Genomic DNA, 14,201 nt, shown 5'->3' with positions numbered 1-14,201 from the left:
TGGTTTATTATGCTCATTTGTTTCTTTTGTCATGTTACAGCATTAAAGCTGGGTCCTGAATCATTCAAGTTTGATGGTGCAGTAGAGGCTGTGGCAGTCCGGCAGGCTGAAAAGTATTACATCCTCCGTCCAGAAGTAATTGAAACCTATTGGTACCTATGGCGATTCACTCATGATCCAAGATATAGGCAATGGGGCTGGGAAGCAGCACTGGTAAATAAGCCAATATTTCTTATATGCAAGAGTATTAAATCAAGCCTTCCTATAGTACCGTATGTCCTCATCCATGTTACTTCATGTTTAGTAATTATAGTGCTACTTTCATTTATCTGATGGAAAAACTGTTACTCAATTTAAATTTCTTTGCTTTTTTTTTTTTTTTTAAGATTTTATTTATTTATTTCAGAGAGAGGGGGACAGCATGACCAAGGGAGGGGCAGAGGGAGATGGAGAAGCAGAATCCCTGCTGAGCCTGGAGCACATACATCCCAGACTCAATTCCAGGACCAAGATCATGACCTGGGCTAAACTCAGACGTTCAACTAACTGAGCCACCCAGACACCCCTCAGTTTAAGTTACTTAAGCAGTAGAAGTAAACCTTAGAATCAGCTTAGTTCTTGATTAAAATTACTTTCCTACTGGTGTTCACTCCTTTTTCTTCTTGAATAACTATAAGAAGTCATTTAAAAGGCATTATGGGTTTCAGTATGATTATACAGTTTCTGTACTTGCCAATTAAGGCTTAACCTCTGGGGGGAAAAACCCAACATTTTAAGACTGTCCAGACTCACAGCTTGGGTAGATTACCCACTATTCACTTCAGTTTGTGTTCTAAGTAGTTTCTTAGTGGACCATCATAAGAATCATTGAATTGTTAAAATTTTTCCAGATTGAAAGACTCTTTATTTACTTACCTATTTATGAGAATTGTTAATGGTTAGTAAAGAAGGCCAGTGGTTTATTCTTAAAATACTAGCCTTTCAGAGAACACTGTGGCTATCAGTACCTGGTGAGGAAGAAAAATATTAGTCTTCTCATGAAAGTATATCTTATTCCTGGGAGTGAATGTTTTATTCTTTGAGATATACTAATTATGATAAATAGCACTAATTATGATGAATATTCATATTCCAGTTGTTTAACTTAAGCTTGCAGGCTAGATAGAATGATGACATTCTAGGTTAAGATAAATAATGTTAATAAATTGCTTAGGTAAGAATGTGCAGGATACATTTTAGGGCAGAATGTAGACCAGTTTATGTAGAAAGAAGGTTTCACAGTGGCAACCAGAGGGAGTGAAGTTTGGAACCATTAGGTAGATGATCTTACATGCCAGAGATCATGGGGTGTGTACTTTACTCAGTGGTTCAAGAATAACTCCGCACACACAAATACACAAATAGATACCTCTCTGAGTTACTGTATAAGTGTTTCTCATACAGGAGGTGGATATAGAAAGTCTTTAGCCTGTCAAAAAAGCCTGTCACATCATCATTTTCCTTACCATCTCCTGCTCACCAAGACTCCCTAACCTGAAGAGTGCATTCTAGGACTACTAAAGGTTTTTCTAAGGGAAAAGAGCCACTGAAGACTTTTTAGTGGAAGTAACCAAGCAAAGGCTTCGATTATAAGCTGCAGATTGCTGGGTTTTGGAGGCCGCTACCAGTGATGTAGAAATAGTTTGATAAAGATTTGAACTATGGTGAGGACACTTCTATGTCATTTGTCATTCAGACCTAGATAGTCCTTGTGGAGTTTAACAAAAAGAGAATGTTAATGGAAGCAAAGTGGTTACATAGAACAGAAATAGATGCTGTCATTTGTTGAGGCTGCCTTCCCTGGCCTCTTGGTTCCAGAAATGGGAATATAACTGCTAGTGAACTTCTCTTTGCAGGGACCTGCCATGGTCACTGTTGTCACAGTGGTTCAGGGATAGGACACACACACACTTCGTTCGGTTGGTAGCAGTGGCTAGCCAATGCTATGCACATTAAGCAGTATTTTATATACAAGATATAGGTAAAGTAACCCTGCAATAGATCTGAATTGAATGTCCCCTTATATTTAATGATTCTTATTCAGAGGAATAAGGAAAATATGTCTGAATCATGTGGTGCAGCAGGGTGAGGATTGGTGACGGAAAAATGTCCTCTCAGTGAGAAATACTGTGGGATAATCCATCCTTTTCCTAAGGTTCTTTTTTTCCTGTGCACCTTCTTAAAGTATGACCCTACTCTATTAAAAAGAGGTTTCACAAGCTCAAACTTTAACCTAAATCTGTCCTGAGTAACAGATGTTATTAGATTTTTGTTTCTATAATGTAGATACACAGTCTCAGAGTATAAAGAACAAGTTGGGCTCCATGCTAGGTGTGGAGTCTAAAAAACAAAACAAAACAAAACAAAAAACTTAAAAAAATCTACAAAGAACATAAACTGAAATAATTATACTTTAAAGTCAAATTTCAGAAGTATGCCATGATGAGGGGAAGGTGGAGACAAAAGAGGAAGACTCACATCTTAAATAAAAGTGACTTTCTTGTCTATCGCTGTTGGGTGTGAAGAAGGTGAAGGGAAGACAAGCTGAAACAGAAGAACAGTATCTTCTATGTCTTCCGTAGCTTAGGTATTCCCTTCGCATATATATTTGCATGAAAACTTGCCTTCAAGAAATGACTCTAAATGGCTTAAAAATCAGTCATGGCTCCCTACTATTTTCTCAGTATCCTTAAACTACTCTGATAGTTTCCTGGTGGTGAAGACATATAATCATTGCACAGAACATGACATTTAACAACTCTTGAATTCAAAATATGTTTAAAATATTTAGATAGAGAAGGGTGCCTGGGTGGCTCAGTGGGTTGAACAGCCGACTCTTGATTTCAGTTCAGGTCATGATCTTAGGGTCCTGAGATTGAGCCATGTGTGAGGCTCCACGCTCAGCAAGGAGTCACTCCCTCTCTCTGTTCCTTCCTCTGTGTACACACATGCACATGTGCTTTCTCTTTCTCTGTCACTCTCAAATAAGTAAATCTTTAGAAAAAATTTAGAGAAAAGTACCAATCTCTTTGGTAAGAAGATTTTTAAAACCCAGCTATAGTAAAAATGGAACTATACAAAACTGAACAGCTTGATTAAATAAAAACTTTCTGTGTTAATTAGCTTTTCGTTAGGAGGAAGACCAGAAGAGTAAAAAAGATAGCAAGATTAGGAACAAGAAGCCATGGCAGTAATGATTAAATAAATGATTAAATACCTTCATTAGACAGTATCTCAGGATTAGGTAGCCTAGAGAAAAAAATTACGTGTGATTCAACTTCTTGCGAATGGCTTAATTTTGGAGTGTGATATGCCTGCATAAGCAGGGTATTTGCTTACTTTGAATTAAAAACAGAGTTTTGAATGGGTTCCATTTGATTCAGTATTTTTATTTAGACATGTTCAAATTTGCAAGAACAGATATAAATTAAGAATTTTAGCTCCCACTTGGGAAGGAGAGCACAGTAGTTAATAATAATGTGGAGCAAATGACTCTTGGCCTTAGTTTTCCCATCTGAGAAATAGAGACTATTAAGACAACCTCATGGGTTGTTGGGAGATTTAAACATTGATACATGTGAAGCCCTTAGAAGAGCCTTCAGCACATAGCAAAGACTTCATAATGGGTAGCTCTTAATATTGTAATTATTATTGTAGTAGGTATGTGGTGGGTACTTCCTGCCAATTGGTACCACCTGTAATGCCTAAGTCCTGGAATTGTAATACATTGTCTATCATACAGTATGTTTGTAGTAAATATTACCTCATTATTATTATTACTAAGGAAAGCACCTAGGTAATGTTTTTTTTAAAAGCATGTTTTGAATTTTTTATCCTTAGAATTGAAAAGATTGCCTTTAAAATTTAATTCAAACTGACCTCCCCTGATTTGTCAAAATTAATGAGACTTTATTGTGCCAAATAAGTCTCTAAATCAGCATAAATAGCCTAAATTTGACTTTCCCAAGTGAGAAAAATGTAGGATGTTTTTTAAAAGAGTAAAGAATTTGGGAGAGGAGAAAGTTCCACAGAAAACAGGATACCTCAGTTAATTTTTCCAGTGTGAGAATATTTCCATTTGATAATAAATCTTACTCTTAACCTGTCAAATTCTCAGATCTATGTTAACTTCTGACTGCTTCCTTAATTTATCCTTCAAAACTTGAAATTCATTGGCATTGATTCCTTTGTCTGATCTCTTTCATAGGCTATTGAAAAGTATTGCCGAGTAAGTGGTGGATTTTCTGGGGTGAAGGATGTGTATTCCTCTACTCCTACACATGATGATGTACAGCAGAGCTTCTTTCTTGCTGAAACATTAAAGTAAGTAGGTGGATTTAAAAATTTTTATTGTAGGCTGGTTTTGCTGTATGATCACTACAATGATGAATTATGACTATGTAATATGTTACACCAGATTTTATTACAAATATCTTTTTATGTAATTGGGTCTTAAATTTTTAACTGCATCTCAAGAAGAAGGACCTTAACCATGAGGTAGATTATTTTGTCAAATAAGAGTTTAGTACCTTTGTTCTTGGCTCTGGGGTGTGCATTAGAATCTCCTGGGAGACTCCTAAATACATAGATCACTGGGCCATCAGAGAGTTTCTGATTCGGCAGGTCTAGGGTGAAACCTAAGAATTTGCATTTCTGACAAACTCTCAGCAAATACTGGTGATTCCGGTCCTGGGACCATACCTGAACTCCCTGCTCTAGCTAATGAAATGAGTTCCGAATAATCATGGAGTTTTGATGGTACTACAGGGTATGTGACCATAGTCATCTACTCTCCCTGTGAGGTTTCCTATAAAGATACATATAAAAGGAAGAGTGGAAAGACAGCTATTATTTGAGCTTATACTCAGAACTCCAGGCAGAGCTCTGTAAACTGTCCTGGAAGACGGTAGTGACCTGAAATGTGTCCTCTTCCATAAGGATGTACAAAGTAAATATCTTTCGATACTTTCTCTTAAATTTCATATTTCTATTTCCTGTCTATACCTAAATGCCTCATAAACCATTCCTTCATTTGTTCAAAAAAAAGTTTATTTCCAGGCATTGTTCAGGTTACTTGGGGGACATATCAGTAGATAAAAAAAGCCAAAACCCCTACTCTCTTGCAGTCCATATTCTAGTATACTCATAACTTACATCTTGGGACATTAAAATTGAAATGTATGTATCTCAAACTAGGTTTGTTAACCTAAATGACTATCTTATTCCAGTTTTTCTTTTATATTATCCCTAGTACTCTTCCCATCTTTTCAGCTTCCATTATAAAGTTATTTCTTTTTTCTTAATATATCACTAAGTCTTTATGATTCCTGTTACACTCTTTCTTTATTTTGCCCCCTCCTTTCTGTATCTGTGACTGACCCTAACCCAGGCCTTTTGTTGCTGCTCATGGTTTAGAACAACTGCTTGGTAGTTAGTCCCAGGACTCTGGTCACCCCTTACCCCTTGTTGGACTCGTCCTGTGTGGTTAGGCTAAGATCATGTGAGACAGTGCTGGGCGCAGAGGTAAGACCATAGCAGCTTGAGTTACACCCTAGCTAGACGAGCATGGCAAAACAAGACTTTTTTGCCTTCAGTTTTCATATTCATAAACTGTGGAATTTGACCCAAATTATGTAATATCTCTTGCTTTTTTTAGACCAGGAAAACTGTAAGGCTAGCGCAATGAATGTTTATGTATCCTTCACCTAAATTCACCAATTGTCAATTTCTACCACAGTCCTCTGCCTCTGTGTATATATGTCTGCATATATATATACACATACACACAGGGTGAAACCTAACATACACACAGTTTTATTGTTTTGAAAAAAATTAGTTTGTTTATGCACTGTAATTTGAGAGTTACCAGCATTCTGATACTTAAGAGAAAGGGGAATAATCCTACATAACCACAGTCCAGTTATCACATTTGTGAAACTTAACATTCATATAATATTGTTGTTTAATATATAACCTACTTTTAGATTTCTCAGTTCTTTTTTTTTTTTTTAATTTTTTATTTATTTATTTATGATAGTCACAGAGAGAGAGAGGCAGAGACACAGGCAGAGGGAGAAGCAGGCTTCATGCACTGGGAGCCCGATGTGGGATTCGATCCCGGGTCTCCAGGATCCCGCCCTGGGCCAAAGGCAGGCGCCAAACCGCTGCGCCACCCAGGGATCCCAGATTTCTCAGTTCTAGTAATGTACCTACAACTATTTATTTTTAATTCTAGTCTAGGATCCAATAAAGGATCATTGTTGCGTTTGGATGTTATATTTCTTTAGTTTTTTTATAAGCTAGAGCAAAGTGTTCTTGTTTTGCTTACATGGCTTATGATATTGACATAAGTATTCAGGCTAGTTACTCTGGAGAATGTTTCTCAGTTTAGATATTTGTGATTGTTTCCTCATGATTGGTTTTAGGTTAAGGATTTTGGTATGATTATTGTATAGATGATGTGTCCTCATTGCATCTTCTAAAGAGGTTAGCCCATTACTGGTGACTCTAAGTTTGATCATAAGGTTAGATTTGATTACAAGGTCATGTAAAGAATCTAATTTCTTTTTGTAAGTAATAAGTGATCTGTGGAGTGATAACTCCCAGACTGGGTGAATATCATTTCCAACTGTCTTTCATCCAGTATTGTTAGCATCTTGCTCAATGAACTATTATTGTAGTAGTGGTAAAATGCTATTTTGAGTCTTCTTCTAGTCTGAAAAAGAAATTACTTTATTTTCAACATTTATTATAACCATTTTCTTCATGTCAGTCTCCTGCTCAAAAAGCTGCAGTGAACTATTAGACAAAGCACATAAAAATGCCCTTTTTATAAGTCAAAAAGCGTTGAACGCTGGCAATTTTACATGGTTCACCCTAGTACATAATGGCAGTTGTCCTCAAACAGTGATGTTATAGAAGATGCCAAACTCTTTCTTTCTCTTATTCTTTATAAAAACTAATGGCATAATATAGAATGTATTTGAGTCAAAGACATTTCTGTGAAGACTAATATAGGTTTATATTTCTCTTACTATTAAGATAAAACTACAGGGGAATGAAGAGTAGTATGACTTCACAGATTTTTCTCAAAAACCAATTAATTTAAACAGGCCTTTATGAGAATCTAAGTTAACTTTTAACTGAAGATTGTATATTCTATCAAGTGGTTCAGATTTATTGTTAATTTGTTAAAGGGCAATAATCTATTAGTTTTTAGCTACCAGAGATGGTAACTGATTAGCTTGGCATTAGCAAAGTTAAATGTAAAAACCTGTGTTCTTGTCCTAGTTGAGGCGCCATTTAACATTTTACATATTATTGGGATGCTGTACTGTAGGTGTACTTATAGCTAGATGTTGTTCTCCAGAAGATACTGTGTCCTCTGTTCCTTTTGTTTCCCTGAGTAGCTGCTAATTTGATTATTGCTAAAGCATGTATACTGATGCCATGATAAAAACTATGAAATGAGTAAGGTCAGAGATAGATTCCTTCAAAGCCTCTTTCCTTAAAACTCTTAATTCTAGTAGAGGAAATAAAACATACAGATTTGCAAAAAAAAAAAAATGTTATACATAGTAAGTGTATGAGAGAGATGTTAATACAGGTGAGCAAGTTTTCTGGAGGAGGAAGAGTTTACTTAACCTAGAAAACATAAAGGAAGACTTCATGGAAGTGGTGGCATTTAAACCAGACTTGAAGGCAAGATGGGGGTAGAGTAGGGTGAATCAGTATTTGGGGAATAGCTCTAAGGCAGACAATGAAATATTAAGGATGAGATACAAGCACTCTTTAGTTCATTGGCAAGTGCTAGTATCTTACTAGATCTAGAGCAGTTCAGAAAGAAGGAAGAGTATGAGATAACAGTAAAGTTTTCAGTGTGGGTAACTGTAAGGACTAGGACACCAAGTTGCAAGAAGAAATAGATTTTCAGAAAAGATAATGAGTTACTTTTGACATATGTTCCCAAGAGGCATTTGAAAATATAGATCTGGAGCTCAAAATACAAGTTCAGGAAGATTTTTGAGGATGAGCAGAAAAGAAAGCATGCATCTGATCCTTTGAAGATGCCTACATTTAACAAAGGAGGCGTTCGAGGTTAGCTTGGCAGAGTGAACACTTGTATTTATCCTCCACTCTCTCTTGAAAGCCATTAAAATGATTATAGAGGGCTAAGAAGGTGTAAAGGACAAAGACGAAAGAAACGAGAAAGAAATGAACAGCAGATGGAGATGTCAGCACATTGGAGATGTCAGCACATTTTTAGAAGATGGAAGACAGAGCTAAGCACCTGCATGGGGGAGAGGCTAACTGAAAGAAACTGGGGAATGCTTCAGAACCTTGGAGAGACTCAGTAGGGTACCTGGTAGGATGGAGAACTGTAGAATTTCTGACTAAGTTTATACAAGGAGTGGCTATATACCCCTGCCTCATCTCTACTGTGAATGAAACTTGAAATTTCTTGTCTGAAGAGGTCAAATCAAGGAGGCTGTGGATTGAGGGATACCAGGTGCAGCTGAAAGAACTCAGGATATTGGAGCATTCCTTTCTAGGAAATGGGTCAGCATATAAGAAGAAAAACTAGAGATACAGTTATGTGAGATTCCCTCAGCAAAATGACCACATCCCCCTATCCCCCAGTGGTGCAGCCATCAGTGAATGCCAACATACCTACAGTTTCTAATATGCATTAGGGACCTCACTTTTAAATATTAATGGGTGGTATTGACTTAGAAATACGTAACAAACTAGACGTTTATGTATGTGTAAAATTTATTTAAAAAACAAAATACGAATACAACAAGGTAACTCAAGAAAATATCCCAGCACTGAAGGATATGAGTTTCCAGATTGAAAGCAGCTATCAAGATGCTAGCACAGTGGATGAAAACAGACCCATACCAAGGCACAGTGCCGTATTCAGAACCCTTGGGGTAAAGGGAGGACCTAACAGCCTCCAAAGAGAGGGGGAGTAAAAGCCTTGGGAAAATGATCTGACATTAGGATGGCTTCAGACTCTTCCAGAGCAACAGTAAACTTGGAAGCAGTGAAGCAGTATCTTCAAAATTTTGAGAGAAAATTGATTCCAACATAGCATTACAAATTTTTAGTCATACAAGGTCTCAAAAGTCTACTTTCTAAGTTAATGTCTTGGAGGATATATGCTAACAAAACAGTATAAACCAAACAGAAGACCTGGAATGTATGGAATAAGTGAAAGGAAGATCAAGAAGGTTATGAATCTAGATTGAGTGTGACAGAAGGCTCTGAAGAGGTTTTTCTCAAGATTAAATTTATAGAATGTTCCTATCTGAATATTTTGAAAGGAGATTTCGACAAAGATTTTGGAATATTAGTAGTAATAAATATAACACAATCTGCTTTTTTTAGGTGAAGGGAGGAATTATGTAAGAAAGGGAAAAGCTAAGGGGAATTTCAGTGAAGGGAAGTTGCTTAACTTGAAGCCTTTTGTTTGGGATCTGGATTGTTTTACAAAATAGGTAAATAATACCACCGTGCCACATTTGTCCAGTTGCAAGAAAGAGAAATATGTTCTTTGATAATGGATGTTTTCTCCAAGAATCATCTTTTCATTGGTTTTTATTGTAATAGGAGCTGGTCCAAAGCCCCTTACACTACAAGAATTCCAAGATACGTATCTTTTTTTTTTTTTTAAGATTTTATTTATTTATTCATGAGAGACACAGAGAGAGAGAGGCAGAGACACAGGCAGAGGGAGAAGCAGGCTCCATGTAGGGAGCCCGATGCCGGAATTGATCCCAGGACCCGGGGATCACGACCTGAGCCAAAGGAAAAGGCTCAAGCGCTGAGCCACCCGGGCGTCCAAGAGACATATCTGTACCTCTGTATCTACATCTCTTAACCTAGGTTTGATTTAGCTTTTATGTTGCATCCTTTTTTGAAGGTCTGATAAATTGAGAAAAGTGTACATATTGAAGAAAATTTCTCTCTGTTTTTCTGAGTTCGTGTATTTTAGACATTAAATCGCTATAAGAAATCACAGGTTAATTGGAATCATAGTCCTCTTAAGTTTGTTATTGAAAGAGAAACACCATAAAGACCAAGTTTACCACCACAACTTGTCTGCTTTCACTGGCAAAATCTCTGGGGCAGAAACTGTATTTTTGTGTGTCTTTGTGTGAATCTTGCTTTACTCCTTTCCTAGCTCTTAAAATTCAAACTTTGAATATAATAGCAAAATTCTGGAAAACTATGTAAGAATATGTCAAGGTTCTTAGTCAAAGCTATGGAAAAAGTTTTATTACAAGGGTGTTTATTACCATTATAAAAATAATTATTACAAAAAAATAATTATTACATGCTCAATAATAGTTGAATGATTAAATAAATTATGACACTTCCACAGTATAGATATTATGGAGTCACTAGTAGTTACGGACTCTTCATAATATCAAGTAGGCTATTGTGTGCATGTATATGTGTGTGTAAAATAAAACATGTAAATAAACATCTTCATGTGTATTTCAACATCAAAAACATTCTGTTTTTATTTTTGTAATCAGAAAAAGTCTTTTTAAAATAAACTGCAACCATATTTTCCTGTGTTAGATTTAGTTGCTGTTTTTATGCCTAGAATCTAAAGGAAGATTTTTGAGCTGCAAGAAAATTTAGAGGTCATTCAGTCCAACAAAAACTGCCAACAATCCATTTCTTCCTCCTACACACATTCCCAATGCTAAAAGTCTCTTTACAACATACAGAGTATTTTGTCATAGAGTCTTGTCTTAATCTTTTCAGTTGATGGGCAGCTTGCTGCCTCAAAAGGCCAACCCATGCCACTGTTCAAAAGCTTTTTGTTAGAAAAACCTTGTTTTCAGTTAAAATCTGCTTCACTGTGAGTTCCATTCAGTGATCCATGTTTTGCTCTTTGGAAATGTACAGTCTTCTGCATATATGTTCACTAAAAATACTTGTATTTGCCAGGCTAAACACTGCAAGTTTGTGTACTCTTTCTTTCTATGAAAGCAGTCTGCTTGCCTTCTCTGGGGATGAGGGCTTGGTTTTCTAGACTGAACATTATGTTTAACATGTGGTTAAACCAGTGCAGGTTACCAGTCCTTACTTTGATCATTATATTTGCATCAGTGAAAATAAAACTGTATTCTATTTTCTGCTAACCCTGTCAATATAGCTTGAAATTTTGCTGTAGATCTTTTGGGAAGGAGGGGCATGAACTAATAGGATAATTATTTTCTCTCATACTTGTTATGATGAATTTTTCTGAGATTTATTTCATTTATCTTTACCCTTATTGCACTTTGTTAGACTTAATGTATTCTAATTTGTTGAAATTTTTTTAACTCTTGAGTTTTTCATTTAATGTTTTAGATATTCTAGCTTTGTGTCATTCACGGATTTAATCAATGTGCCTTCTCTATATGTACCCAATTAATCATATGATACAAACATCTAACCATGAATTCTCAGCCAGTACATATTTATCTCTTTCCCTTAGAAGCTGTGTGACTTTGGACAAGTTAACTGAATTTTCTGCTTCAGTTTTTTCATATGTAAAAAGGGAATTAATAATAGTATCACCTGAAAGAGTTATTATGGAGATTAATATAGTGAAGCATTTAGAATTTTATCTGGCACAAAATACAACACAGCAGGTGGAAAATCGCTGTAGGACAGTAGGGCTAGCAGCCAGGGAACAAAGCTAGATTATGAAGCAAAGGAGAACAAGGACAGGCTGGAACTCAAAAGGACAAGTGATCCCATATCTGTGTCTCACTGCCTCCAACTTTGATAAGCAGCTAATTTGCAGAAGAAGCTGGCACCTGTTGCCATGGGGCCATCCATGCCTGGCTTAGGAATTGGAAAAATTGCTAAGGAACTCCACAGGAGCTGCAGGTGCTGAAGGTCTGGCCAGGCAGTCACTGGCAAGTGCGTAATGTTAATAGCATATGGCAGCACTACATTCCCCTGAAAGCATCGTGGGTGCTACTTTACTTCCGCCACCAAATCACCTGGGTGCATATGTTTTTGTAGCCAATCCCAACTTAGAACCATACAGAAATATTTCTGACAAATATCCTTCCAGCTCAGCTATGTTCGACAAAGTATACAATCACTGCAGGAGACAAGCCCTTCCAGACAATGAAAGAAATTATAAGTTACTTTATATCCTATAATATGCAATTTTGTACATAAAAGACCAAGGCTTAATGTGGCTGTTTTTAATATAGTTTATTTTTTAAATTATAAAAATAATGTGTGGAAATGGCAAAATGAATTAAATATTAACATGACTCAGAAAAGGTTTCTCTGTATTTCACATCCAGGCTTATGTCCCAGAAATAACTATTATACACACACACACACACACACATACATGCATATATATACACACACACACATACATATTTTTTGAAGTTCGATTGGTCAACATATGGTATAACACCCAGTGCTCATCCCGTCAAGTGCAGAGGTAACTATTATTAAACAGTTCTTGTTGTATCCTTTTAGAAGTTTTCTGGGTATAACCAAACATATAAAATATATATTTACAATGTACATCCTTTTAATAGCCTTTTTTCCCCCTACTGTTCTGAGACTTGCTATTTCGTCTTACTCTTTATCTAGAAAAGGTTTCCATATGGACACATAAATCCAACGAGGAATATGTCATTTGTTTATAATCAGCAGCTTATTGTTAGATATAGAAGTTGGTTCTCATTTTTTGCAGTTATCAACAGTTCAGTGAGTACCCTTTTACATATATCTCTTCTCCCTGTATAAATACAAATATTGGCTAGATTCCTAGCAGAAAAATGGTTGGGTCAAGAGGCATGTGCATTTGACTTCACAAAACTTCTCACAGATATATAAAGCTCTGGAAGTTCAGGGGAAGAAAATGTTTTAGAAAATTAGCTAGTCAGAAATGTTAGAATCAAGAGAATATTCTGAGAACAAAATATTTAGATAGTACTTGATAGGTGAAGTAAGATTTGAATGAGCAGGCTTTTTAAAAGTCAGTCTTAAATTATTTTATATTTTTAAGTGATTCAGAATAAACTCAGACAGAATAAGCCACTTAAATTTTTTTCTGTAGGTTAAGAACACAGATAAAAGCAATGAGAGAGGTTCTTAGGACATTAGTGGGGATGAAAGTGTTAGCATTTGCTCACCTTTTCAAACTATCGTTTCCTGGGATCCTTAATTGTACCTCTTTATTCTGTGTGTCTGAACCTCTTTGTCCTTATCTACTAAGTAAATGGTGATCAAATAGAGAAATGATACAGTGTAAGTGTAGTATATGAAATAATTCATCCAACAGATAGTAAAGTGTCTCATATGTGCCTTCGCTGTTTTATGTGATAGGAATACATCAGTGAATATAATAGAGAACAGTCTTGACGTCAAGGAACTTACAGATTGCGTTCCTACACTCCTTAACTTACAATTGCTGTATTTTTTGAGTGCCTGCCCATAAAAATAGGCCCCATGTGTGTATATCATCTGTACTTATCATTATCTTCTCCCCTTGCCCTGCTCTGTTTTTTTCAGCACTATTACCACCTGATACTTAATGTTTGTCTTTTATCTGTCTCTCCCAGTAAGTAGAATGCAAGCGCATAATTGTGGGAACTTTTCCTTTTAACTCCTCTCACCTCCCTAGCACCCAGCACACAGTGTATGAGGCACTCAATAAATATGTGTTATGTAAGGAAAAAGTTGGCTATTTGCCTCTGTACGCTGATGCTCTTAAGTAGTAGTTTGTTTTTCAGCTTTATTGAGATCTAATTGATGTACAACATTGTGTAAGTGTAAGGTGTGCAGTGTGATTATTTAATACATTTGTATATTGCTATATGGTTCCCACCTGCAGTGTTAGCTAACACCTCCATCATGTCACACTTAGCATTTCTTTTTTGTTATAAGAGCATTTAAGAGCTCTCTTAGCAGCTTTCAAGTATATAATACAGCATTGTTAACTGTAATCATAATGCTGTATATTAGATCCCCAGAACTTATTTCTAACTGGAAGTTTGTACCCTTTGACTACATCTCCGCAGTCCCCCAACCCCACTCCTCAGACCCTTGTAATCCCCATTCTACTCTGTTTCTATATGAGTATGGCCTTTGAAGATTCCACATATGGATATCATACAGTCTTT

At 36.2% G+C, this 14,201-nt stretch overlaps 1 protein-coding gene across 2 annotated transcripts in view; it reads left to right on the top strand.

Moving 5' to 3' along the window:
• MAN1A2 (mannosidase alpha class 1A member 2) overlaps positions 1-14,201 on the top strand; it is a 182,496-nt gene that overhangs the window by 151,997 nt on the left and 16,298 nt on the right. For both annotated transcript variants that reach the window (XM_041754200.1, XM_041754201.1), the window contains 2 exons: positions 41-213; positions 4,247-4,362. In XM_041754200.1, the coding sequence (XP_041610134.1) occupies positions 41-213; positions 4,247-4,362 (289 nt within the window). The remainder of the gene's footprint in view (positions 1-40; positions 214-4,246; positions 4,363-14,201) is intronic.

Source organism: Vulpes lagopus, chromosome 5 (assembly GCF_018345385.1).
Source record: "Vulpes lagopus strain Blue_001 chromosome 5, ASM1834538v1, whole genome shotgun sequence".
NCBI lineage: Eukaryota > Metazoa > Chordata > Mammalia > Carnivora > Canidae > Vulpes > Vulpes lagopus.
Note: the sequence above shows the minus strand (reverse complement) of the source record. Positions and strands in the feature narration are given on the sequence as shown.